The sequence below is a fragment of the Geotrypetes seraphini genome, chromosome 1 (assembly GCF_902459505.1).
Source record: "Geotrypetes seraphini chromosome 1, aGeoSer1.1, whole genome shotgun sequence".
NCBI lineage: Eukaryota > Metazoa > Chordata > Amphibia > Gymnophiona > Dermophiidae > Geotrypetes > Geotrypetes seraphini.
Genome location: NC_047084.1, coordinates 227,315,963 through 227,342,008, shown reverse-complemented (window position 1 = coordinate 227,342,008; position 26,046 = coordinate 227,315,963). Strand labels below are relative to the sequence as shown.

The 26,046-nt window shown below is 42.5% G+C and overlaps 1 protein-coding gene across 4 annotated transcripts in view; it reads left to right on the top strand.

Moving 5' to 3' along the window:
• The window catches only part of TBC1D1 (TBC1 domain family member 1), a 322,295-nt gene that overhangs the window by 149,430 nt on the left and 146,819 nt on the right, over window positions 1-26,046 (top strand). For 3 of the 4 annotated variants that reach the window (XM_033947560.1, XM_033947546.1, XM_033947552.1), the window contains exons 10-13: window positions 4,018-4,292; window positions 17,226-17,384; window positions 18,029-18,139; window positions 18,584-18,723. In XM_033947560.1, coding sequence (XP_033803451.1) covers window positions 4,018-4,292; window positions 17,226-17,384; window positions 18,029-18,139; window positions 18,584-18,723 — 685 coding nt within the window. The remainder of the gene's footprint in view (window positions 1-4,017; window positions 4,293-17,225; window positions 17,385-18,028; window positions 18,140-18,583; window positions 18,724-26,046) is intronic. The other variant, XM_033947569.1, reaches the window with a different exon arrangement.

Sequence of the window (26,046 nt, the reverse complement as noted above, 5' to 3'; positions counted from 1 at the left end):
CTGCTTAAGAGTTGTTTGGACAAATGTCTGGTCATGGAGTTGGTCCTTATGAGGTGTGAGACAATGCAATGATCTGGGTGGAGAAGGACTTCTAAATGGTCTCATCTGGTTCTCATCAACGGAAGTTCCTTTTCAGTGTTACACTGAAGATGCTTTTTTGGTCTATCTTTTGGATAAGTAGGCTGATATATAGAATTTTTAATCAAATACATGAAACTGATCCAGTATTATTTGGGGAGGCCACTAAGGTTGTACTACTGGGTGAAGGGGGGAATTATTAGCTACTATAGAAGAGGAAATTCAAAGATAGTAGGGTGTGCTATGAAATGCATCTTTTTGTGGCCTATCCAGCTCTTCAGAATAAATTACATAGTAACATAGTAAATGACAGCAGATAAAGACCCGAATGGTCCATCCAGTCTGCCCAACCTTACCTTCTCTTTAAATTATTGATTTAATTTAAATTATCCCAACCCGGCCAATATGCCTAAGGCCCCGCCCAAAGGGGGGGGGCCTAAGCCTACTGGGCCTATTCCGGTTGGCCCAGGCGTCTCAGACCCTACCTGTGGGAGGGATTTGAGCCGCCTGGGCCAATCAGGCCCTAAGGCCAGCCATTCAACGATGGCTGGCCTGTCGGACGGACGGGCTTGGCACCTGTCCGTCCTACCAACGATTTTGAAGGTACATGGTGGAGTTGGGGGGGTCATGGGGTCGGCAGGGGGGTCGTGGGTTGGCGGGGGGGGGGGTCGATTGGGGGTTCCAGGGGGCCCTTGCGTCAAGGGTAGGAGGGCTTGGGCTCCCTCCTGCCCTGATAGTGTCAGGGGGTTCGGGGATGCTGGGGCAGGAGGGCTTGGGCTCCCTCCTGCCCGGATCGTTGTAAAGGGGGGTTTCTGTAACCGGTGTTGTTATAGAATCCAGCTTTTAGGTGAAGAACTGGCTCCTCCTTTGCCTAAAAGCTCTTGTTTTGGGCGTTTGGGAGTTAGGCTTTTTTTAGGTTGATTATATGGTGTTAGTGTAGACGTAGTGGCGTTTAAACAGCTGAACGTAGAGGCAGGCCATTATTAAAAAAAAACCTCCTTTTGGACATTTTTTTTGATAATGGACATTTTCCTTGCTTCTACTTTCAACGTTTAAGGCCTTAGGCCAAAAAGGGACTTAGACTTTTTTTTATTATGCCCCTTTATCTGTCTCCACATCCATGTATATCAGCCTCTCACCTTCCAGCACATACGGCTCCTTCCGATTACTAATCCCCAAATGCATTAATCTGCATTTCTTTGCATTGAATTTTAGTTGCCAGATATTAGACCATTCCTCTAACTCAGGGTTCTCTTTGAAGGCCGGAATCCAGTCGGGTTTTCAGGATTTCCCCAATGAATATGCATCTGTATGCATGCATCTGTATGCATGCACTGCTTTCAATGCATATTCATTGGGGAAATCCTGCATCTGTATGCATGCATCTGTATGCATGCACTGCTTTCAATGCATATTCATTGGGGAAATCCTGAAAACCTGACTGGATTCTGGCTCTCAAGGAGGGACTTTGAGATCTCTGCTCTAACTTTTGCAGATCCTTTTTCATGTTTTCCACTCCCTCCTTGGTGTCTACTCTATTACAAATCTTGGTATCATCCACAAAAAGGCAAACCTTTCCTTCTAACCCTTCGGCAATGTCGCTCACAAACGTATTGAACAGGATCGGCCCCAACACCAAACCCTGAGGAATGCCACTACTCACCTTTTCTTCCTCTGATGTGTCTGTCTGTCAAACAGTTTCTAATCTAGTTCACCTCTTTGATTCCTAACTTCAGCCCGTCAAGTTTGTTCAAGAGCCTTCAATGAGGAACTGTGTCAAAGGCTTTGCTGAAATCTAAGTAAATTACATCTAGCATATGTCCTTGATCCAATTCTCTGGTCACCTAATCAAAAAATGTAATCGGTTTCGTTTGGTATGATTTACCTTTAGTAAAACCATATTGCCTCGGATCCTGTAACCCATTAGATTCTAGAAATTTCACTGTCCTTTCTTTCAGCAACGCTTCCATTATTTTTCCAACAACCAAAGTGTTTTGCAATAGGCTTCATCAGGGGATTTATACTGTATAAGTGAATAATCAAAACAGAAATTCATTCTTGAAAATATATTCACAGTCACTACCTCAATATGTTCAAAACTTACTCTGTTATCTGATTTGGAAACTCATACTTAATTCTTCTGTCTTTCAAAATGGCCAAGGTGTTTTTTTTCACTCAAATATATGTGCATCACATGAGGACACTCACTAATAAGGCTACACCAGAGACGTCCAATCTAATTCTTCATTCAAGCCTCATGGTAAAACTGCTTGCAAAGTAAAGATCCATTGTTTCTCTTTATAGTTCAACAGTCTTTTGTGCAAAATTCTATAAAATTTTGGGCCAATTGGGGAAAAATAGTTGAACTATAACGAGCAGAAAAAGACACACACAGGTAATTAGAACTTGCAGTGGAAACGGCTACTGTGGAAGCCCCCTAGTGCTTTCTTGCCCCACATGGATATATCTACAAACATTCATTCACCTCCAGTAGCTTTCAAACCAGTCTTGTTATATATTTAAGGTAATTGAGAGAAATGATGGATCATAGAGTCCACTGTAAGAAATTTTAAAAATATCCCTCTCCTCACCCTACACCCCCAAAATGCAAGCAACTTTGCAACGGGGAGGAGTCTAAAGTTCTGACTGGCCCAAACACCTAAGGTCCCTCACATAGGAGGAGCCTTAAGCAGCCTGGACCAATTGGAGCCTTAGGCCCCTCCCCTGTGCATCCCAGGATGCACTGGAAAGGGGAAGACTTGCTATTTTGAAGGGGTGGGTCTACTGGCCGGAGCTAGTAAACAAGGGATGCCTATGTGGGATCCCTACGAGGGTCGATCTGAAGAATTGATCACTAGGTATAGACTTAAGAGGATGGGGCAGTAGAGTGGGCAGACTTGATGGGCTATATCCCCTTTCTGCCGTCATCTTTCTATGTTTCTAAGGTGGGGGATGGGGTTGCTGGGGGCATGACGGGGAGAGGAGGGCAAGAGGGAATGGGCATCCCCTTCTGCTTCTGAGGGGGTTGCTTAACAGCAGCAGTGAGAGTGTGTGAGCATTCCTCCCGCTGCTGGGGGGGTGTCACGGGGGGGTTGCTTAATGGCAGTGGCAGGAGGGAGTAGGCATTTCTCTCTCGCTGTTGTTTGTGTGGGGGAGGGATTGCTTAACGGCAGTGGTGGGAGGAAGTGGGCATCCCTCCTGCTGCAAGGGGGATGTCAGGGGGAGGTTGCTTGACATCTATGGCAGGAGGGAGTGGGCATCTCTCCTGCCAATCTTCAATTTGTGGGCCTCTTTTTTTTTTTTTTTAATTTGTGGGTTTATTCTGCATATGTGTCTATCTCTATCACCAGCGATAGCCACATACAAATTTTGCGACTCTCTGCGAACCTCATTTGCATGCACAGTTTTTAGAGAATGGCTCGCCATTTTGAAATCATTACAGTAATGGCTACAATGGCAACCCATCGAATTTTACCGCAAACATTTGAGAACCACCTCCTAAGGTCCTTGAAGACTGTGTATAGGCTTAGTTTTCAAGTGAGCTGAAATATATTAAATATTTATAAAACTGTGCAAATACCCAGAATGAATATTTGAGATGTACCCTAAAACCAGAACTTGTTGCATATCTGGGGACCTTGAGTTGGTCACACTACAGAGCATTTCTTCTGCTGTGTGTGAGATGCCTCATGTTATCTTTTGTTTTGGTGATAGGGATAACTATTATCAGAAGCCTTTAAGCTGGAAAATGCAGGTAATAAATAGCAGACTTCAGTCAAGACTGAAATCTAATAAACAGGGTTGTATTCCTGATTTTGAACACAAGCGGGGACAGGTTTTAGTTTTTTTACTCTAAACATAATAATGTGCTTCTGTTGAAAAAGCTAAATTTTGCTTTACAGTACATATTCTAATGCAGGTTTCTGAATTCTATTTTAGGATTTGTTTGTTTGTGAACAGGAAGTGGAGCCACTTCCCAACACTCTCAAATCGCATGGATCTACGGGAGATGTTTCCAAGGACCCTGAGTGTCTGGCCTCTGAAGAGGACGCCCATGCATCTCAGCAAGGGTTTAGGCGGCGTGCAAACACACTGAGTCACTTTCCTGTGGAATACCAGGAGCCTGTGAAGTCTGTTGAGGAATCTGCATCCACTCCACAAAGAAAACTAATGAGATATCACTCAGTAGGTGCAGAGACTCCACACACAGAGAGGTAAGCAGAATGTTTAATTTGCATGACAAATGCCTCATTGAGTTTCTTAATTTCTGTATGTTTTATATAATTTGTTTGGCATAGGATTTACTATTTCTAGCCTGATTCAGAATTGCCTGATAGGTATGAATCCGGTCCAGGGAGTGCTAAATGGGATTCAGACTTGACACGTGCAAATATTCATGCCTGAGTCCATAGTGTGAACATAAGAACATAAGCAGTGCTTCCGCCGGGTCAGACCATAGGTCCATCCTGCCCGGCAGTCCGCTCCCGCGGCGGCCCAAACAGGTCACGACCTGTCTGAATCACCAGAAGGGGGCTCCCTTGCCACCTTGGTTTCTCATTGAAGTCCTATCTTCCCATCGTAGTCCTAACCCTCCGGTCTTGCACATGCACGACCTGTTGGGTTTCTATACTTATTACCTGGTTAGCTTTCTATACTTGTGTTACATCCCAGCTCCTCCCTCAGTATCCCACGATCCCTTTATCCCTCAGGAATCCGTCCAATCCCTGTTTGAATCCCTGTACTGTACTCTGCCTGATCACTTCCTCCGGTAGCGCATTCCAAGTGTCCACGACCCTTTGGGTGAAAAAAAACTTCCTTAAAGGGTCGTGCCTGCTTAATTTGTATGGGCAAAAAGGGTAAAGAGATCATATTGGTTGGGGGGTAACAGGTCAATTCAGTGTCAGCAACCAGACCATTGGTGGGGGTGGGGGTGGTGATGTGCCAAACCCCTTGATTAAAACTACTGCCTCAGCACCTTGAGGTTGCAGGTTCAAACCCACGCTGCTCCTTGTGACCCTGGGCAAGTCACTTAATCCCCCCATTGCCTCAGGTACATTAGCCCGCCAGGATAGAAAGGGAAATATGCTTGAGTACCTTGAATAAATTCATGAAAACTGTTCTGAGCTCCCCTGGGAGAACAGAATAGACAATTGAATAAATAAATAAGAATCTTATACCTCTTTCTACTAGAGACCATTGACGCTATCAAAATATTGCAACTTAGTAAGCTGAAGGTGAACATCTCCAGCAGAAGCCCCTTTATGGGCTCAGATGCTATCCAGCCATAGACACAGATAGCTGAGCCTTCAGCTTCTGAGCTCCAAAGCCCCATAGAAGAGATCTACTTTAATGCTGGTTGTTGTAAGAGACTAATGTAATGTAAGAGTAATGTAATGTAATGTAAGAGACTAAGAGACAATTCTCTTCGCCTATCTATGAGGACACAACAATATTGTAACTTTTTATCCCTCATGTTTTTCCCACCCACTCCAGTAGTGTCTGTTTTGTTAAGTGGTCACGAATATGTTTTTTAATTCACAAAAATGATCTTAACTGTTTTTGACCCCTATATTTATTGTAATGTTATTCGCTTAGAATTCTTAAGCGAACCATTAAATTTAAATAAACTTGAAACTAAACTTGAAACTTGAAACTTGTTTATTGGATAATATCACATTTGCAAAGTTGCTTTTTCTTATTTTTTTCTCTCTTTTTAAATTGTGATGCTGAAAAACTGAAAATGTTTTTATTTTCTTGTGATTTTCAGTAAGTTCTGGAATTTTCTTTATAAGTTAATATTTTTGTCTTTGTTTATGTTTGTTATTTATGTCTTGTTTTGACTTCTTTTGTTTTCTTAAGTATTTGTGATTTTGTATCCTGAGAACTCAAGCATTTTTCTATTAGGGTCTTAAATCTGCAATATTTATTGTCATTTCTTGTGCCATTTTAAACCAATTACAATGTATCTTGCATTGAGAACACTATCTTGGATTACTTCCCAGAGGTAGTTACATGGTTGTCCCAAAATTATGCTAGAACAATGTTGGGGTTGTATGTTTATTGTATTTATTTTTCCCACCCACCGACAGCTACATTGCTCAAGCAGTACTAAAAAATAACAATTACATCCAATACATTAAAATAAAATAAGAGATTCATAGGACTTAATTCTGTAAAGTCTGCAAATAAAAAAGGATCTAGAAGCTATATTTAAGGCAAAAAAAAAATCATGATCTGGAAGCCCTGAAGTTAGAGGCAGACTTTGGATATTGTTGCTATCACAGAGACATGGTTCAGTGATTCCAATGGATGGGACGCAAACATATCTTGCTATAATCTTTTTAGGAAGCACAAAGCTGGTCGAAAAGATGGAGGAGTAGCTCTCTATGTGAAGACCAGTATCTAAGTGACTGAAATGCAGGGGGCCTGGGGAAAGGAAGATGTGATATGGATCGCTTTGAAATGAGAAGTTGCAATGTCTATCTACTTGGGTGGTGTCTACAGACCTCTGACTCAATTGCAGCAAATTGATAAAGATCTTGTTGCAAATACCCAAAAGTTGGGAAAGGAAGGAGAGGTGCTGTTGCTGGATGATTTCAAACTGCTAGATGCAGATTGGAAAGTTTTGTCTGTGGAATCAAAAGAAGTAGAGAGATAGTGAATGCCTTCATAGGGGCTCTGCTTAGACAAGTGGTGACAGAACCAACAAGGAAAAAAGTGATGCTGGATCTGGTGCTCATATATGGGGAAAGTGTATCTAATGTTTGAGTGGGTGCTCACCTGGGCAGTAGTGATCATCAAATGGTTTGGTTTGATATAACAGCTAAAATGGAGGGTGGCCACACAACTCTAAGTTCTGGATTTCAAACGTGCAGACTTTAGTAAAATGGAGTAGTACCTGAAGAAAGAGCTGATAGGATGGAAGGACACAAGAGAAATGGGGAAAACAGTGGTCCAAGCTGAAAAGAGCAATAAAAATGGTTACCAACTTTTATTTGAGGAAAAATAAAACCAAGTGAAAAAGGAAACCAATATGGTTCTTCAAAGTAGCGGCGAAGAAAATAAAGGCAAAAGAGCTGGCCTCAAGAAGAGGAGTACAGAAAGGAATAAGTGGATGAAACTGAAAGAATCCAAGAGAGAGATACATCTGATGAAAGCAGAAGAGCAAATGGCTAGAAATGTTAAAGAAAAGGAGACAAAAAAATTTTCAGGTATATTAGTGAAAGAAAGAAGATGAAAAATGGAATTGCAAGACTGAAGGAAGCTATGATCCACTATGTTGAGAGTGATGAGGAAAAAGCAAATGTGTTAAACAAATGCTTATCTTCACGGAAGAAAATTCTGGAGAAGGACCACAATTGGCTGGCAAAGCTACACGTGAGAATGGAGTGGATATAACTTGAAAAAGTGAAGGTGGGCAAAGAATATTAAGGAAGCTCAGAGAGATTCTGGTGAGTCCACTTAGATTTGTTCAATAAATCCCTGGAGAATGGGAGAGGTTCTGTAGGATTGGAGAAGAGTACCGTATTTGCCGGCGTATAAGACGACTGGGCGTATAAGACGACCCCCCAACTTTTAGTTAAAATATAGAGTTTTGTTATATACTCGCCGTATAAGACTACCCCTTCTTCCGCACACCTTCTCTACCGCCCCGGGTGCAGCACAGCCGGCCAGGTCCCCTTACTTTTGTGGCACTTCCCCGACCGACCGATAACAGCCCGGGTCCGACAAACCTCCCTGCCCTTAACCGCGAATCTAAATTACCTTCTTACAGCTGCTGTAAGAAGGTCGGACCCGGGCTGTTATCGGTCGATCGGGGAAGTGCCACAAAAGTAAGGGAACCTGGCCGGCTGTGCTGCAACCGGGGCGGGGCGGCCGCCCTTCTCCCTTGGTAACCACTCAAACCGCGAGGCTACTCTCCTTCTCCTTATCTGCCCTGCCTGCAGCAGAGCCGAACGGAAGTCTTCCCGACGTCAGCGCTGACGTCGGAGGGAGGGAGGGCTTTGTTTAAGCCCTCCCTCCCCTCCGACGTCAGCGCTGACGTCGGGAAGACTTCCGTTCGGCTCTGTGCTGCAAGCAGAGAAGGTAGGGAGAAGAAGAGCCGCGTACATCCAGAAGACTGAGCATCCAGCCCCGCAGGAGCCCCGCGACCCTCGGAGGCATCCCCATGGGATCCCCGCGACCCTAGGGGGCGTCCCCACGGGATCCCCGCGACCCTAGGGGCGTCCCCGTGCAGCTCTCTAAACAGTACCCGGCGTATAAGACGACCCCCGACTTTGGGGAGGATTTTAAGGTACTGAAAAGTCGTCTTATACGCCGGCAAATACGGTAGATGTCCAGTCCCTCTTTACAAAAGTGGTAGCAGAGATGAAGTGGGATGCTACAGGCCGGTAAGCCTCACTTTGGTTACTGGAAAAATAATGGAAGCAATGCTGAAGGGAAAGAATAGTGAATTTCCTAGAATCTGCATCCAAGACAACATGGTTACTAAATTTAAATTGTGCCAAATGAATCTGGTTGAATTCTTTATTTTAGTGACCAGACAGTTGGATCAAAGACATGCACTAGATGTAATTTACTTAGATTTCAGCAAAGCCTTTCAACGGTTCCTCATAGAAGGTACTTGAACAAACTTGACGGGCTGAAGTTAGGACCCAAAGTGGTGAGCTAGATTAGAAACTGGTTGGCAAACAGATGTCAGATAGTGGTGGTTAATGGAATTTGCTCGGAGGAAGGAAAAGTGAGTAGTGGAGTCAGGGCAGGATTAACCAATAGGCCCAGTAGGCACGTGCCTAGGGCCCGAAATGGTCAGGGGGGCCCGATGAAGGAGGGCATCAACATTGTTTTTTCCAAACGGCGATGGGCCCCTCCAGCATCAATTGACAACGCGGGCCCCCTCCCCGGATCGGCAATGCGGCCCCCCCCCCATCAACAGAAAGTAAGACAAGCAACGGGAACTGTAATTGTACAAGTGGTGCTGCTTGCCAAAAGCTTCCCTCTGACGCAGCTTCCTGTTTCCACCTGGGTGCATGGTGGGGTGGGGTAGGGGGCCCAGTGTACTTATGTGCCTAGGAGCCCTCGATGAATTAATCCTGCCCTGAGTGTGGAGTGCCTCAGGGATTGGTGCAACATTGCCAAAGGGTTAGAAAGCAAGGTTTGCCTTTTTGCGGATGATACTAAAGATTTGAAACAGAGTAGACACCCCAGAGGGAATGGAAAACATGAAAAAAGTTTGGCAAAATTTAGAAGATTGGTCTATTGTCTGGCAACTAAAATTTAATGCAAAGAAGTGCAGATTGATGCATTTGGGAAGTAGAAATCCAAGGGAGATGTATTTGCTGGGAAGTGAGAGTCTGATGAGCACAGACTGAGAGAGGGACCTTGAAGTGATAGTGTCTAAGGGTCTGAAGGCAACAAAACAGTGTGATAAGGCAGTGGCTGTAACTATAATGATGCTAGGCTATATAGAGGCATAACCAGCAGAAGAAAGGAGGTAATGATGTCCATGTACAGGTCATTAGTGAGGCCATATCTGGCTAAGGATATAAATTCTGAAAATAGTAGGGGATTTGCGCTAAAAGATGTACGAGAAGAGACTGGAAGACCTTACCATGTATACTCCAGAGGAGAGGAAGGATAGAGGTAATATGATACAGACATTTAAATACTTGAAAAGGTATTAATTTAGAACCAAATATTTTCCAGAGAAAGGAAATTGGTAAAACTAGAGGGCATAAATTGAGGTTGTGGGGTAGCAGACTTAGGAGTAATGTTAGGAAATTATTTTTCATGAAGAGGGTGGTGGATGCCTGGAATGCCCTCTCAAGGGAAGTGGTGGAGAGGAATATGGTGACACAATTCAAAAAAGCACGGGATGAACACAGAATTAGAATATGAATGGTATAAATTGAAGAACAAAGGCCGGTACTGGGCAGATTTGAACAATATGTGTCCCGTATATGGCAAGTCAGTTTAGGATGGGGCTTGGGAGTGCTTCGACGGGAGCCCTAGCTATTTGGAACATGAGGATTGTATTGGGCAGATTTTCACAGTCTGAATTAGAGTTAATGGCATCATTAATGAGCTTTAACAAGCTCATAATGACACAAAAATTAAGGCTAATTTGGTGGTAGGCGCCTACACCTAGGCAATTAACACTGTGTAGGTATGGATCAAGGGCATTTTTTAAACTTAGGCGCTTCTAGGCATTGTAAAGTAACAGTAGGTGTCTACATTAGGTACCTCAATATAGGCAAGGTAAACCATTGGCCTACATTAAAGATGCCTTCAATGTAGGTGCAATTCTGTTAGCGATACCTAACATGTGATTGACAAATATAGGTGACATTAACAGAATCTGACCCTTAAGGCCTATATGGCCCAGAAGTAAAAAAAAGAACCCCCCCCCCAAAAAAAAAAAGACACTTAATCATGAAATTGTAATACATGTAATTATAGGGCAGACTGGATGGACTGTTGAGGTCTTTTTCTGCTGTCATTTATTATGTTGCTATGTAAGGCAATCATCTATACAAAAGAAAAGTAGAGCCAAGCTAGATATGGATCCTTCAATACAAATTTTCAAGTCAAAGATTTGATTGCCAAATAATAGGAGATGGAGATACCAAGGAACCCTGCAGGATGATAAAATTATATATCTCACGTTTTTAGATTTCACAGTACCCTTGCAGGAAAAGTTCAAGCAGAACTCATTTGTCGAAGCATTGTCGCAGCAGCAGACATATATTCCTCATACTTTGAGTAATCTTCAACCTAAGAAAATATTACTCGATTACAGACTTCATTAGGCAACTGCACTGGCTACCTATCCCATCACGAATAACCTTCAAAACTGCATGCATCATTCACTGTATACTTTACGGAAACTCTCATCCAACTCTTCTCCAAGGTATGGTCTACTTCCTGCAGAACCCTCAACAGAATACTTCTAAATCTCCCTTCCACAAAAAATCTGCAATACAAACGTGTTTTCCACTCCATGCTCACCTTTCTAAGCGTAAAAATTTGGAATGGCCTTACTGAAATGACCAGGATGGAACCTAACTACACCATATTCCGGAAGAAACTGAAAACCTCATCTATTTGACACTTAATCACCTGTATCCTCTCCACCCCTCTCCCTACCCCCTCCTACCCTCCTCTTCTCTTCTCCCACCCCCTCCTTCTCCCTTCTCCTTCCTCGCCCCCCTCTTTAAATCGCCTTGAGCCTACCTAGTATGAGCGAAGCAGAAATAGAAGATTAGATTAGATTAGTAACACTTTTGTTACCTATGGAAACAGTCTCATTTTTAAGCAATTATGCAAAGACTCAAGATAGAAAAATCTAAGGAACAATTTGTCAGTACCATGTTAACATAGCAGGTAGAGGTATTTTGGATGAATTTTCCAGTAACCTTCTGATATGTAAAGAATCAAGTTTTATACTACGGTGTTTCACAAAAAATAAGCCCTAGTGGAAGCGCTTCCCCCTGCCACCGCCCCTCCCATCTCTCCCTGTCGGACTGCTTATGCTGCTCAGTGCAGGAAATTCAGCAAGTCTCGCGACTTCCAAATCTCACAAGATTCTAAACCACAAGACCTGCCCGATCTTCTCGCACCATACTACTCAAGCTAACAGGGAGCAGAATAGCAGCAACAGGGAGGTAGTAAGCATGCTATTTGCAAGATGAGGAGAGTAAGTGGTAAAAACTTGAAGAGGATATGAGAATGAGACAGGGTGACTGGAGGGAGGGGGAGAAGTGTGTGTGAGAGACAGTGAAGACTGGAGAGCGATCTAAGAGACTGACAGGCTGATTGGAGTGGAGATGTGTGAGTGAGAGAACACTGGAAGGAGATTTAAGAGAGCGAAACAGGGTGACTGGAGGGGGATGTGAGAGAGAGACTGGGTGATGGCATGGGTATATATGAGAGAAATAGAGACACTCGGTTGAAGGCTGGAGTCACAAATGGATCCTGGTTCACCTAAAATTGTGGTACATTTGCAATGGCTAGAGGGGATACCCAAGTCCCACCAGCTGAGAGGTGGGGCGGGGAAGCAGATAAGCAGGTTATTATGAGCTGAAATACCGTGTTTCCCTGAAAAGAAGACTTAGTGCGCTATTTGGGCCCAAAATTAATATAAGACAGTGTCTTATTTTCAGAGAAAGACGGTAGATGAAGGAGGGGTGTGTGTGTGTGTGTGTTTTTAAGCTTAAAATTGACCTGCTTCTTATGGCCCAATACATACTTCCTCTCATACGTATCTCTAAAAATAGTGCCTGATGGTGAATCAGCTGTGTGTGTCAGCATGCAGCACAGTAAACATGGACCAATCTATATGTCCAACTCAGGAGGATTGATAGCATGGAATATTGCTACTCCTTGGGTTTTGGCCAGGTACTAGTGACCTGGATTGGCCACCGTGAGAACGGACTACTGGGCTTGATAGACCATTGGTCTGTCCCAGTAAGGCTATTCTTGCGTTCTTACATAATACGCTGTTAGTGCAGAGGGAAAGATGCCTATTAGGCCACATGGGAGGAGAGAAGTGACGCAAAATGTTTTGAGTGTAGCTGGATGCCTTCCCTGGGCTTCAGCTGAGCTACTGACAATACCTTCAGTTTACTACAACCGATTATACTAGTTGGATTACTATGACAATCTACAGTAATTTGAAAAACGTGATCAACATACACATCTTGGGCCCTTTTCAATTTAGGTTTAATCATATCAGTCTTTAACAATTTTTGGCATAATGTTCAGCTGTAGCGATTTATTTACAATTATAGACAGGGATGATAAAACCCAGTCACCTAATTCTTGCACCATAGAGAGTGCAGTTTACCACCTACACAGCCTGGGAACATGCATGGAGCAAGGTGTGTGCAACGGCATCCCCTCCCTTTCCTCCATCGCACATAGTCCAGCATCTGTCCCTCACACCAGGCCCTCCACACATTGGTCTGACGTGCTTGAGTGAGTCGAGTTATGTAGAAAGTCTTTCCTGCAGATAAGAGCTGTGGTTTTATTCATTGAGGCTACTTCTTACTTGCAGTTTCCCTATAAACGTTTAGGGGAACCAATATGGGTTTTTTTTTTTCCTTTTTGACCCTTTGAAACTTAAGAAACTTCTAGAGAATGAGGTACTGATGTTTTTCCCATCCTTTTTTCTTTGCAAATAAGATGTGTATAGGGGTTTATTAAGGTTTTTTGGTACTAGAGTGTCATTGAGGGTTGTCTTGGTTTATGATTTACTGTTCTTTCGCCTCCTATTGTAGGCTAGATAGTCGCATAATTGCTTTGGCATGCAATTTTTCCTAAAATTACCATATATTTTTCTTTACTTTTTCTTTTGAGTTGTAGTCAACAAATTATTGAATAACCCCCCCTTCCCCTCAAAACTGAGGTATAATACATAGTCTGAGCTGAGAAGGGTGAGGGGCGGCTTAAATTGACTGTAGCTTTCCTGCAAAAAAAAATGTGAAGCGGAGCTGTATCTCAAAGCATTTCTATGAATAGAATCTTGATATAAACATTTACATCTATATCTCATAGGTGTCTATCTTGCTGGTATAAAACAGTGCTGCTGGCAAGCAGTGGTAAACCTGTAAGGATGCCAGCTCATTTTTCAATGCTGAACTTATTAGAAATAGAAAACATGCCCGAAATAAAGGGTAGAATGAAACCGAAAGCAATGTTGCTCATCTGTAATAATGTTTTTCATAGTCACCAGGATTAATAACACACAACAGCATCTGATGGTGCCAGGATGGAACGGTTCTCTCAGAATGTAAAACTCTAATGTAAAGTTCTGAAAATGTACGCAGTCAACTCCTCAGGCCTTTAGTTGTTTTTTTGTTGCTGCTGTTTTCATTGTGCCTGCATTTTATAGTTCATTATACTTTCTAATACCACTTGACTTAACGAAAGTAAGATCATAGTCGTGCATATCGTAAAAATGTCATTTAAAACTAGAAAAGACTCATCTATACAAGATGGTACAAAAACATACAATACCCCCCCCCCCCCAAAAAAAAAAAAATAAAAAATATAAATTTATTCTTTTCTGGGGAAAAAAGACATTGTTTCCAAAATCAGAATGTCATTCCTGTTCATACTGTGGCATGAAAATCAAGTATTGTGACACACATGCAGAATGTCTCTTGTACCTTGGTGCTGATCACAACCATAACATATGGGAATGTTTTTGAAAAAGCACTTCTTAGACAGTCAGTATTTGCTACTGACTATATAAGACCCATTGCTTCTTATAACAATCTTCTTGTTATACAAAATATTTGTTATTGTCCTCTTCATCACACTCCTTTTATTTTTTCCCCCAAGATATTTTATTGAAAAATATAATTAAAAAATACAATAAATGTTCAACATATTTGAACTTAATTACTGTATATAAAGAACACAAAACAAGAAAATATTGTAGTAAATAATATGAAATACAAAATGTGGAAGCACAGTGCATATAAAAGAGCAAATTAAATTTATACACCACTTTTATCAAAAGAAGGATTCAGTGTATCCCAGGAGGACTATGAAATTAATTCAGTTGTGATAAAGAAAGGTCACAGAGAGAAGATAAAAGGGACCAATGTTTGTGAATTGTTCTAAATACCCCCAACTTTTCTGCTGTTACCATTTCACATCTCTGATGGAAAAGGATTGAGTTCCACCAAGCACTAGTATTAAGAAGATGTGAGGTTTTCCAATTGGAAAGAATTAACTTCTGGGCAATTGTAAGCACAATATCAAATAATTTCCTATTTTTAGCAGAAATACTAATATCTGGAGAATGTGATTTGAATATAACGATTGAGAATGATATCTGATTTGAAATATCTTTTGTATGATAACCCAGACTTCTTTCCAAAGGGAATTAACATGTGTATAAGAGAACCAAGGAATTGTTTGCAGTTGTCTTCGTCACACTCCATCTTCAAGGTCTTCTCCCCAGACAGTGTGTCTAGGTGACACTGTGGAAGCATATCTCCTCCAAGGCGTACTCTTGTTTTGCACTTTCCAAGTTTATTTAAAATTTGGTATACCACCCAATTAGGGAACTTTCTAGGTGGTTTACAGTATTTAATTTTAAAAGAAATTGAAGGAACTCCATAAATAGGATTAAGGTAGGAATGCATTTGGAGCTGATTTTCCTAAAACCGGTCCAGAGTTAGGAATCAATAGGGACCACGGAGTTAATTTTCCAGCTCTAATAATAATAATAACTTTATTTTTGTATACTGCTATACCACAAACAGTTCAAAGCGGTTTACAGAGGAAGAGACTACATGTACAGTGAAGATACAAAGAGTAATTGCCAAGTGTATTGGTAACTAGTTTTCAATTACAAGGAGGGGACAGGAAAAGGAGGGGAGATGGTTAGAATTTGGATAAATTGAGATTCAGAGGCAAAGATTTGAATTTATGCTATATTTGCACTGCATATTCTTTACATAGGAGTAGCAGTATGGCACATTAAAGGGAAGACCTGGTGACACTGAAGAATCCTTGACCAAGGTTTCCTTGGCAATGGAAGCCATCTCCTCCTCTTGTGGAACTGGTGTTTGTTTATTAAGAACTTTACATACCGCATAACAGCCTAAAAGGGGCTAAGCGGTTTACAATACACAATTCTTATTCATCAAGAGAAGAACTCCATTAAAAATAGAAAAGAAAAGATTAAGAACAAAAGTTTTTTTAAAAAAAAATTTTTCATAAAATATCATAGCAAATATCTCAACAGTACAAATTGTGCAACTGCAACCATACTATTCGAGTCCTGGGACTTGCTCAAAGCTACTGCTTCTAAGGATTTTGTTACATGAATCAAGATGTTCACATTTTTTCCAACAGAAATCCATAGGTGTGCAAGTCGCATGAATATTTAGCGATGCTGTGCCTCACTCACTGGAAGGTGTGCCTCGCTCATCAGAGCCACAGTGTCAGCATGCTGATCCTGATACTGCTTTCAGAGGAAGAAAGAAAAATAGCCCAGTCACTAGAACCTCAAACCTTACCCAGGTAGGTTTTCAGGATTTCACAATAAATATGCATGATAACTTTTTATGTATTCTGAAGGCAGCACTTGGAACAAATCTCATGCATATTCATTGGGGAAATCCTGAAAATCTGACTGGGTAGTGGCCCTCAAAGACTGAAGTTTGACACCTTGCACTAGAAAGATATCCTAGTTCCCCTTTTGCCTACTGCCCCCTCCCCTGTCCCTTTTTCTCAGTGCTGACAAATGTATCTCCTCTGAAATTTATACTGCATATACATTTTTAGCTGCTGAGTGGAAGACACTTTTAAGTCTGGAATATGTATACGAGTAACTGCTTACTTACTTGGATAAATTTCTTTGAAAATTGTCCCATGTTGCCTGTTGCTTTTCTATACCCTTGTACCAAATAAAAGCAAATATTTCAATGCTACTTTTATTCATTTGCAAAGCAAGAGTACACAAATCTTTCTAGATTTATATCCTGGACACACTATTTGAAAAATCTCTCTTTGGAGATGGAAATCTCACTCTAGGACAGGAATGTCAAAGTCCCTCCTCGAGGGCCGCAATCCAGTCAGGGTTTCAGGATTTCCCCAATGAATATGCATGAGATCTATTAGCATACAATGAAAGCAGTGAAATCCTGAAAACCTGACTAGATTGCGGCCCTCGAGGAGAGACTTTGACACCCCTGCTCTAGGATGATTTACTCCTGGTGTCTGATATTTTAGCTATTATGGCATAATTTATATTCTTTAACATTAGTAGATATTTTATGAAATTATGACTCCATATTCAACAAATAGCTCTGTAATGCTTAAGGATCATGTGTGCTAGCTAATTAAGACAAAAATTTGCTAAGAAATTTCAAATGTACTCCATCCCAAGATCAGGCAGGGCATATTTAACCCTTGAGCTGCACATCGGATGTCCCTGCCTTAGCATTGAAAATAATAATAATAGAAGACTGCTTTTAGAGAGAATCTGAAGGATTTTTAATCTTTTAGTTTTCTCCTGCTGTTCTTGCTTTTCATTCCTTTCCTTTTTTGCTCTTTGCATTATTTCTTTTTCTTCCCCTCCCTCCCAACTTCTGTTGTCCTCCCTCACTCCCTGGAATGCTTCTGTTTAGCTTGAGCCTACCTCCAAATGAGTCTACGAGCTACTCTGCTCAACCAGCAACTCCCCCTCCTCCAGCTCGTCTTAAAACATCAGCCTCCTCTCCAAATTTTTTACAAAAGTTAAAGCCCAATTCAAGCAGAGAACAAAGTGGGCATGTTTTGCAAAAGAGGTGAGAGCAGATGCACGGTTTGTTCTTGTTTTATTTTTAATAGTGTTGCATACTTCTAGTTCTGTGCATGTCATGAGATGGGAACTAAAATGTTCTTATTACAATACGTGACAGAAGATTTTGCCTGCTTTCTGGATAAGATGTTCCATTGAATGTGCTTTAGAAGCTGTTGACAAAACTTTAGTTGAAAGTTCTTATTTTGTAAAATAGCAATCCTTTTTGTGTTCTGTAAAATATGAAGGTTTTTCACTTATTTACATGAGAAAGACCAAATGGAAGTTAAATTGTCTTGTATACCTATTGTGAGCTAGAAGTTAGCTCACAACGTCATGCCTTGTCCTACAGGATCCAAAGATTGTGAGATGCATGGATCCAGAATCTCCTAAAATTACCTCCATAAATGACAGCCCTATGAAATATTTATCTCTTTAACAGGCCAACATTTTTTTGATTGGATCAGTCCTCATAAATATTTTTTTCTCTAACTCCTATCTACTTTTTATTTGTTTTGTGTGAGAAACTGTCTTCTCCTTTAGAGCTCCACAGTAGTGTGGCATTGGCTTTTGTGTCTTGAAGCATTCTGTATGTGTACTTAGCTTTGCATGTTGACTTGATGACCTCTTCATTCTAAACTCTGCTCTCAGCACATCCTACCGCAGTGCTCTACGCAAGAAGCTTCGTTCCTCCTCTTCTGTGCCAAACTTTCTTAAATTTCTGGCTTCTGTAGCTGAAAATAACTCTGACATCAAGAAAAGGTAGGTTTAAGTTCTACCTGCTTTACTTTAAAGTTGTTTCACTGGTGTGTTTAGTAATTCCTGTGTATCTTAATTTTAGCCGCTGTGCCCACATGGCTGCAGAAAGTCTGTTTCTGTAACAGTATGGCCTAAGGGGTGGATATATTTGAGTCTGTCATTGGAACTCGGTCTGTAGAGTCTGATTTTAACTTGTAGCAAAATTAACAGCTAACAGTACATTACCATTTTTTAACAATGAAGTAATAAGTGCTTTCATGTGTGTTTGCATTACAGTATCCTCCCTAAGCATATGGTGCAGTGTGTAAAATGCAGGGAACTTGCTTAGTTGACCACTTAAGACTCCTATGTTCACAGGTGTGCTTTTACTAGTGTTAAAAGCTTTCAGTGGTTTACCAGGTAACCCAACCATTATTCTTAAACAGCTGTGGCCATTTCTAATTGTAGTGCTTTTGAGTCTAAAGACAGTCCTGGGAGTGTTGCTTATGACAGCCCTGTAAGGACCCGAAGACATTCGTGGAGGCAGCAGATATTCCTGAGAGTGGCTACTCCACAGAAAGGATGCGACTCTTCCATCAGATACGAAGGTAAGAGGCCTCGTTATTCAGGGAGCGCAATTCCATAATCTTGGCACCTGCATTTATGCTCCCCTTTGAAACAGAGAAAAATGAAGGCAGGTAAAGACCATATGGCCTATCTAGTCTGCCTAACCATGCCATCTACAATTCCTCCCTCTCCCTTAGAGATCCAGCGCACTTGTCCCAAGCTTTCTTGAATTGAGATACAATTCAAGAAAACTTAGGACAAGCTTGTCTCCACTAGGAGGCCATTCCAAGCATTCATCACACTTACCGTGAGAAATTATTTTCTGATGTTACTTCTGAATCTGTTCCCTCTTGCCTTCATCCTATGCCCCCTCATTCCATGTGTTACTTACCTATGAAGTACCAGTAGGACACCTACTTAACTTATAGTGTGTATTTTCAAGGATAGGATATAAGAGGATATCTCAATTACATATGTAACTTACAGAAGACCATCACTTAGGCATGTTTCTACCACATTTAGATGTCCACCTTCACAACAGATCTATGACTGGTGTAATTAAGGGTGTGGTTAGCATGCCGATACTGAGATATGTTGGGGAATCTCCCTAAGAAGCAATGTTCTGCTCATATTAAAACATTTAACATGAAATAATCATGAACCATTTAAAACATATAACTATATGGAACAAACAAGTCACCTACCTGGGTGCAACCTGCACTAACAGTCCTGGAGCTCTGGATGATACTCCTTGATCCCTTTCTGATAGCAGTGGTCTTTTCTATCCTTTACCATTCTGGACAGAAACAAGATAGCTTGCAATCGGACATGTCTGAGACAGTAAGCAGGCTAATGAACATGGGTGGGCTTCAAGAATGATGTGCCTATTTACTAGAATCTGCCGATATTATTACTGTGCCTTATATCAATTTACTGTTCTGTACATTACAGATTTGTTTTGCGGCAGGGGGTAGGTGAAAGCCTTGGCTTACCTATGCCACAACCAAACATCAAGCTGAGCTTTAGCCTTGGAGTGGCCCAATTGTAATAAAGAGTCCTGTATCCAAAAGTCTCTTAAACAAGGTTCATTTATATTAGGCTTTCTTCTGTAACCAAACAGTTCCATTCATGGAATAATGCTTTCATAAAGCTCCATAGCTCTGGCAAATCATAGTACAAAACAATCATAAGTTTAATGCTTGGCAAGTCTCTTAACTTTGCTTCTATAGATCCCTTAGAAGCAATGAGAAAATAAAGCAGGTACTTTCTCCCACAGTTTCTCATAACCCTGCACATGTGCAGGTACAAAACACATGCAATTTATTGTTGTCTTTTAAGCTTTTTTTGAACAACAGGTTTTAGATTTATTAATTCTATACATTCATGTACACCAGGGTAGAAAACATCTTTCATTGTACCACAAACTTTAGCTCTAAAGGAATTTCTCCTTTCAATCAGGGATACCTGGTTCAGGTTGCCACTGCATCACTCAATCCTCTTCCAAGTTAGGATCTCATGAAAAATCACAACCCACAGAGATAGATTCCCACTTCTCAGAGTCTGGGGTTAATTCAGAACTAGGGATTCCAGTGTCTGGAACCCTAACCTGACTGGAATGCTTAGCTGCAATAAATCTGTGCCACTTAGCAGCGTTTCTCTCTCTATCAGGAATTTGATTCTGATTACTTGTAAACACTCTGGCTTCCTCTTTCAAAGCTGTGGGCTTTACCTTATAGCATGGAGAGATGTAGATTTGTGTGTGCTAGAGAGTAGAAACTGCTACCAGGCTGATGGTTGCTCCTGTTACTCCATGGCTGTTGCCCTTCTGTTACCTTTTCAGCTGCCGTCCTGTACTGATTTTTGCTTCCCTGTTTAATGGGTTCAGCTGGTGTGTGGTAGCTTCTCATTGGCTTAGAGATTCTCTCTGCTTACTGATTTCAGAGCTCTCTCAAGTAACCCTGTAATTAAGGACTTTGGGCTAGATTCACTAAGCCCACCGATCAAGTTCCGACCACTTAGCGACTCAATTTCCCACCAACCCGATTCACTAACCTCTGTCCCGATCATTCTCCAATCTGCGCATGCAAATGAGGGTGAACAGCATACAAATGTAGGCAGGCAGCAATTCACTAAAAAAAAAGAGGAACACCAACTGGGCTGGCCGATCCCAAAACAAGCGACTGCTGAGGAACAGTCACACACGTCCCTGCCGACTCTCCTGCTCCATTGCCGCTCTGAAATCCCTGCCAACTTCCAGCCCTGCTCTCAGCCCCGAGCTATGCCCTGACTCTCCTGCCCCGATCTTCCAGCCCTGCTCTCTGCCCCAAGCTCTGCCAACTCTCCTCCTCCAGTCTTCTCTGCCCCGATTCTCCACCCTTCCCTGCAGCACGAGCCCGTGGTTTTAACCTGCTTTAAACCCATAGGTTAAAACCACAGGCTCACGAGTAAAAAGTTAGAAAAAAAACCCCCCAAAAACACATGGACATCAAACTCATGTGCAGACCATCTACAGGCAAAGTAGATGGTCTGCGCATGCATCTGGATCACTTGATCGCAATCCGTGTAGTTGGAGGGGGGCGTTCCTCAGATCGTCCCCATTTGAATACAGGCCCGTTGTTAATCAGTTGGCCTGCGTAGAATCGGACATGGAGTGGAGTTAATTGGGCAGGTTAGTGATGAATCTGGGCCTTTATCTCCCCTCCCCCTCTGGGTTCTGTGCAGGGACCTAGATTACCCTTGTGTGCAGGTCATTTTAAAGTGACAGACTCCTTATCTGGGGATAAATAAGTCTGGCTGGAGGAAATACTATGCTTTCTACCCCCTTTCTGGATAGAATGGTGTTTGACAGCTCTCTCCTTTGCTGACAAGGGAAGTTTCCCCATCCTGATATAGTGATTCAGGATTTTCACTGTGCTGCGCATCTTCCCTGTCACAGTGTATGTTCTCACTCACCTTCTGAATGATCAGCTTATTTGGAATTTAGATTTATGGAGTAAAGGGTGGGAGAACAGAGAAATTGAGATTAATGCAGGCATGTTCTACTCTTATGCCACTATTTGTAGTATTCTTTATCACATTTTGTACTTACTGCTCTGTTTGGTATGATATTTATTTATTTTTTTTATAATTTTCAAAATTATTGAATTACACAAGGCAAAGAAATGGAAATTTAAACAGAAATAAAAAATTATATATAGACATCATTTTCCAAACATCGGTAATGCCATTTAGCCCACAGTTAGAGAGGTCACCATCTTTCATACATTCTATTGATCAGTATTTAAAGAAATTCCACAAAATAGTAAATCTAATAATTATTCTTCCTAAGAAATTTTAACTTTTCTTAATCATTTATGCTGGTATTTCCAATTTATGGTATGATTTTATAGCAATAATAACAAGTTAATGGTGGGAAAAATAAGCAAAAACCTGCAGTTGGATAGTAGGGGGGGGACAGACAGCCCCAGGTGCTGTGTAGGTGGGGGCATTGGTGCCTCTCCTCTTCTCGCCCCTCTACCCCTTTGGTTTTTTGCCGGTGCAAGCAGCATCTCCTACCTGCTGCTTGTGCCGGCCTTGTCTCTCCTGAACTCGCTTCCTCAAGAATTGATTTTGAAGGGCGAGCCGATGCCGGCACAAGCAGCAGTTTGGAAATACTGCTCATGCCAGTGAAGAGCCAGAGAGGTACGGGAGGGGAAGGTGAGTGCGTGGCCAGGGTCCGGGGGGCCATGGAAGAAGGTGGGGGTGCCACTGCCCAGGTGCTTCCTACCCTCGCTACACCACTGATAGTTTGTATTTAATTGAATTCATTATAGATGAGCTATGAAATGCCACAGTGAGCACTAGATGGCAGTGTTGCAGTTTTTCCTTTTAAGAGTTTGTTTTGTTGCTGGTAGATCAAAGTCTGTCCTGTGATCCACACCCTTACACACGCATTCATGGTAATGTTCTTGATCTTCCTCTGAGTAATTTCTTCCACATTTTGATGTTTTTTTGTTCATTGAACAATTAACAGCCTGCCAGTCCTTCTAAGAAAGTGAAAGAAAATGATCTTATCTGTTCTGAATTCAGTTTACATATTAACATTTTTGCATTCTAAGATCTAGATTCACGAACCTGCCTGATCGGGCCTGATTCGAACAGGTCCGATGAATTCTTAAAAGTTGAATATGCAGTTGGGAGCGATCGGAGGAACACCCCCCATCTGCTTGCCCGGATCACTCTACAGCGATCCCAGCACACGCACAGACCATCTAAACATGGTCTGCGCATGAGCTAGATCTCCGGGCCTCTTTGGAGTACAGGTCTGACACAGGCAAGAACCAGACTAGCCAAATAGAAAAGAAGAGCAGAAGCTAGGAGGAGCAGTCTTCCTGAGAGCAGAAAAGAGGAATGTTACAAATGCAGAAGTAGATTATTGACTCTCAGTCAGCAGCCTGGTGAAAGCTTTTTTGGAGCAGCACTGCCCTATTCTGGTGACTGTTTGGCCTAGAGATTCACCCCGACTCTCCTGCAATTGCCGCCCCGTCTTCAGTGCAAGCCCGTGTTTTTAACCCACAGGTTTAAAGCGGGGCTGCACACGTCGTAGTGCGGCCCCGCTTTAAACCCGCGGGTTAAAACCACGGGCTCGCACTGAAGTCAGGGCGGCAAGAGCAGGAGAGTCAGACCGTGAACTGTCAGCAGTGCTGTTCTGGCTACCTCCTCTACTGCGGCAGGGACGTGAGCGATTGGTCCCCAGCAGTCGCTTCTTATGTGATCGGCCAACCCAGTCAGAGTTCCTTACTTTTGTTTGTGAATCGCTGCCTTCCCTACTTTTGAATGTCTCTACCCTCATTTGCATGCGCGGATTGGAATTGGATCGAGAGGCAGGTTAGTGAATTGGGTTTGGGTCGCTAAGTGGTCGGTTCGGTTCATAGTCAAACGTGCAGGACAATCGAGCGCTGACAATACAGAGCAGACAATCACATGCAGGACATCAGCGCGCCAGACTTAAATTTAATTTTAAAGTGCTCCAAGGGGGGGTTTGGGGAGGGATCCCTTGCAATTAAGTTAGTACTGTTTGCGCTGCCATTGAGTGGAGGTACTGGGTGGGGGGAACCCCCATAAATAGAGGGAAGAGGCGTTTTTTTCCATTTTTTTAGGGAAAAACGTCAAGTTTCCTCTAATGTGGGGGGTTCCCCCCACCCCCCCCCAACGGCAGCAGCAATAGTACTAACTTAAGTGGGGGGTATCCCCCAACACACACACACCCTCGGAGCACTTTAAAATTAAGTTTAAGTCCAGCGCGCTGATGTTCTGCCTGCGATCGTCTGCTCCATATTGTCAGCGCTCAATTGTCTCGCATACTTTTGTACCATCACCGGTCGGGTCTTGATCGGTGGGTTTAGTGAATCTAGCCCTAAAAGCTGCTTTCAGATAAATAGAAGTGCAGACTTTGTCATGCTGCCCTACTATAATCTATTTTAGAGTCCCATCAATTTTGACAGAATTACTGTCTCTGAATATTACCTACTAGTTTTTTAGCCCGTTACATTAACGAGTGCTAGAATAGATGTGTACACTTAGGCTTTTCTTTTCTTTTCTTTCTCTCCCCACTGTCCAGCGGCACCCCTTCTCTGCTCCCCCTGTCTAGCAGTAGCCCTTCTCCCTTGCTTTTACCTCCCCCCCTGTCCAGTAGTACCCTTTCCCTGCTCCCCCTGTACAGCAGTAGCCCTTCTCCATTGCTTTTATCTCCCCCCTGTCCAGTAGTACCCTTTCTCTGCTCCCCCTGTCCAGCAGTAGCCCTTCTCCATTGCTTTTATCTCCCCCCCCCTCCATTGCTTTTATCTCCCCACTGTCCAGTAATACCATTTCCCTGCTCCCCCTGTCCAGCAGTAGCCCTTCTCCCTTGCTTTTACCTCCCCCACTGTCCAGTAGCTACTGTGGTCTTTCCCGTGCTTTCTGGCAGCTTCCAATTGTACTGTTTATATATTTAAAAAAATTTATATTCGTTTGTTTCTTTTTTGGATATGGAGTTCCTTTCTATTTTAATTGTAATTTTGTAAAGCGCTCTGTTGTTGCATAAGGAAGGGCAGTATATTAAATAAAATTAAACCATAAGCCATACTATGCAAATGTGGTACAATGAGGTCATTAATATTAAAACTGTAGTATAACAAGATCATTAATATTAAAATGACCTCTTCAGGCGATTTTAAAAAGGAAAACCCCTCCATTTACGAGGAATCGAGGCCGATATTTACCGACAGGGTCTGAGCTGGAGAAGGCCCGAGATTGTCTGGAGATCCTGGAGAAGGACTAAGATTGTTTGGCAAAGTTACACGAGAAAATGGAGTAGATTCTGTGCCGTTCACGGAGGAGAGTGTTTATGAGCAACTTGAAAAACTGAAGGTGGACAAAGCGATGGGATCAGACCCAGGATACTAAGGGAGCTCAGAGAGGTTCTGGCGAGTCCTATTAAAGACTTGTTCAACAAATTTCTGGAGATGGGAGTGATTCCTGGGGATTGAAGGAGAGTGGATGTGGTCCCTATTCATAAAAGTAGTCACAGGGATGAAGCAGGAAACTACAGGCCGGTGAGCCTCACTTCAGTTGTTGGAAAAATAATGGAAGTGTTGCTGAAAGAAAGGATAGTGTACTTCCTTGAATCTAATGCGTTACAGCAGGGGTGCCCAAAAGGTCGATCGCGATCGACCGGTAGCTCGCCAAGGCAAAGTGAGTCGATCATCCAGGACTCCCTTTGCCTTGGCGATCTATCGGACCGATCAATCTTCCTCTCCCCGACGTCAATTCTGCCGTCGGAGAGGAAGTTCGGGCCAGCCAATCGCTGCCTGGCTGGGCGGAACTTCCTCTCCGACGGCAGAATTGACGTCGGGGAGAGGAAGATTGATCGGCCCGATGCAGAGAGAGCATGCGTCGGCTTTGGGGCCTGTTATCCGTTGGTGGCGTTTGGGTCCTGTTCCCCGATGGCAGCGACAGTGGCAGTGGCTTGGGGAAGGGCAGGGAGAAAGAAAGAAAGGGGGCAGGCAGGGAGACAGAAGGAAAGAAGAGAAATAGGAAAAAAAAGAAAGGGGGCATGAAGAGAGAAAGAAAGAAAGCGCAGGGAGAGAGGAAGAAAAAGTTGGGGGAGGGAATGAGGTTTGGAGGAGAGGAAGCATACAGGCTGAAAGAAAGATTGGATGCACAGTCAGAAGAAGAAAGTGCAACCAGAGACTCATGAAATCACCAGACAAGGTAGGAAAAATGATTTTATTTTAAATTTAGTGATCAAAATGTGTCTGAATTTATATCTGCTGTCTATATTTTACATTCCATAGCAAAGCAGCAGATGAATCCAGAGACTAGTGGGTATAGCTCACATCGACCAG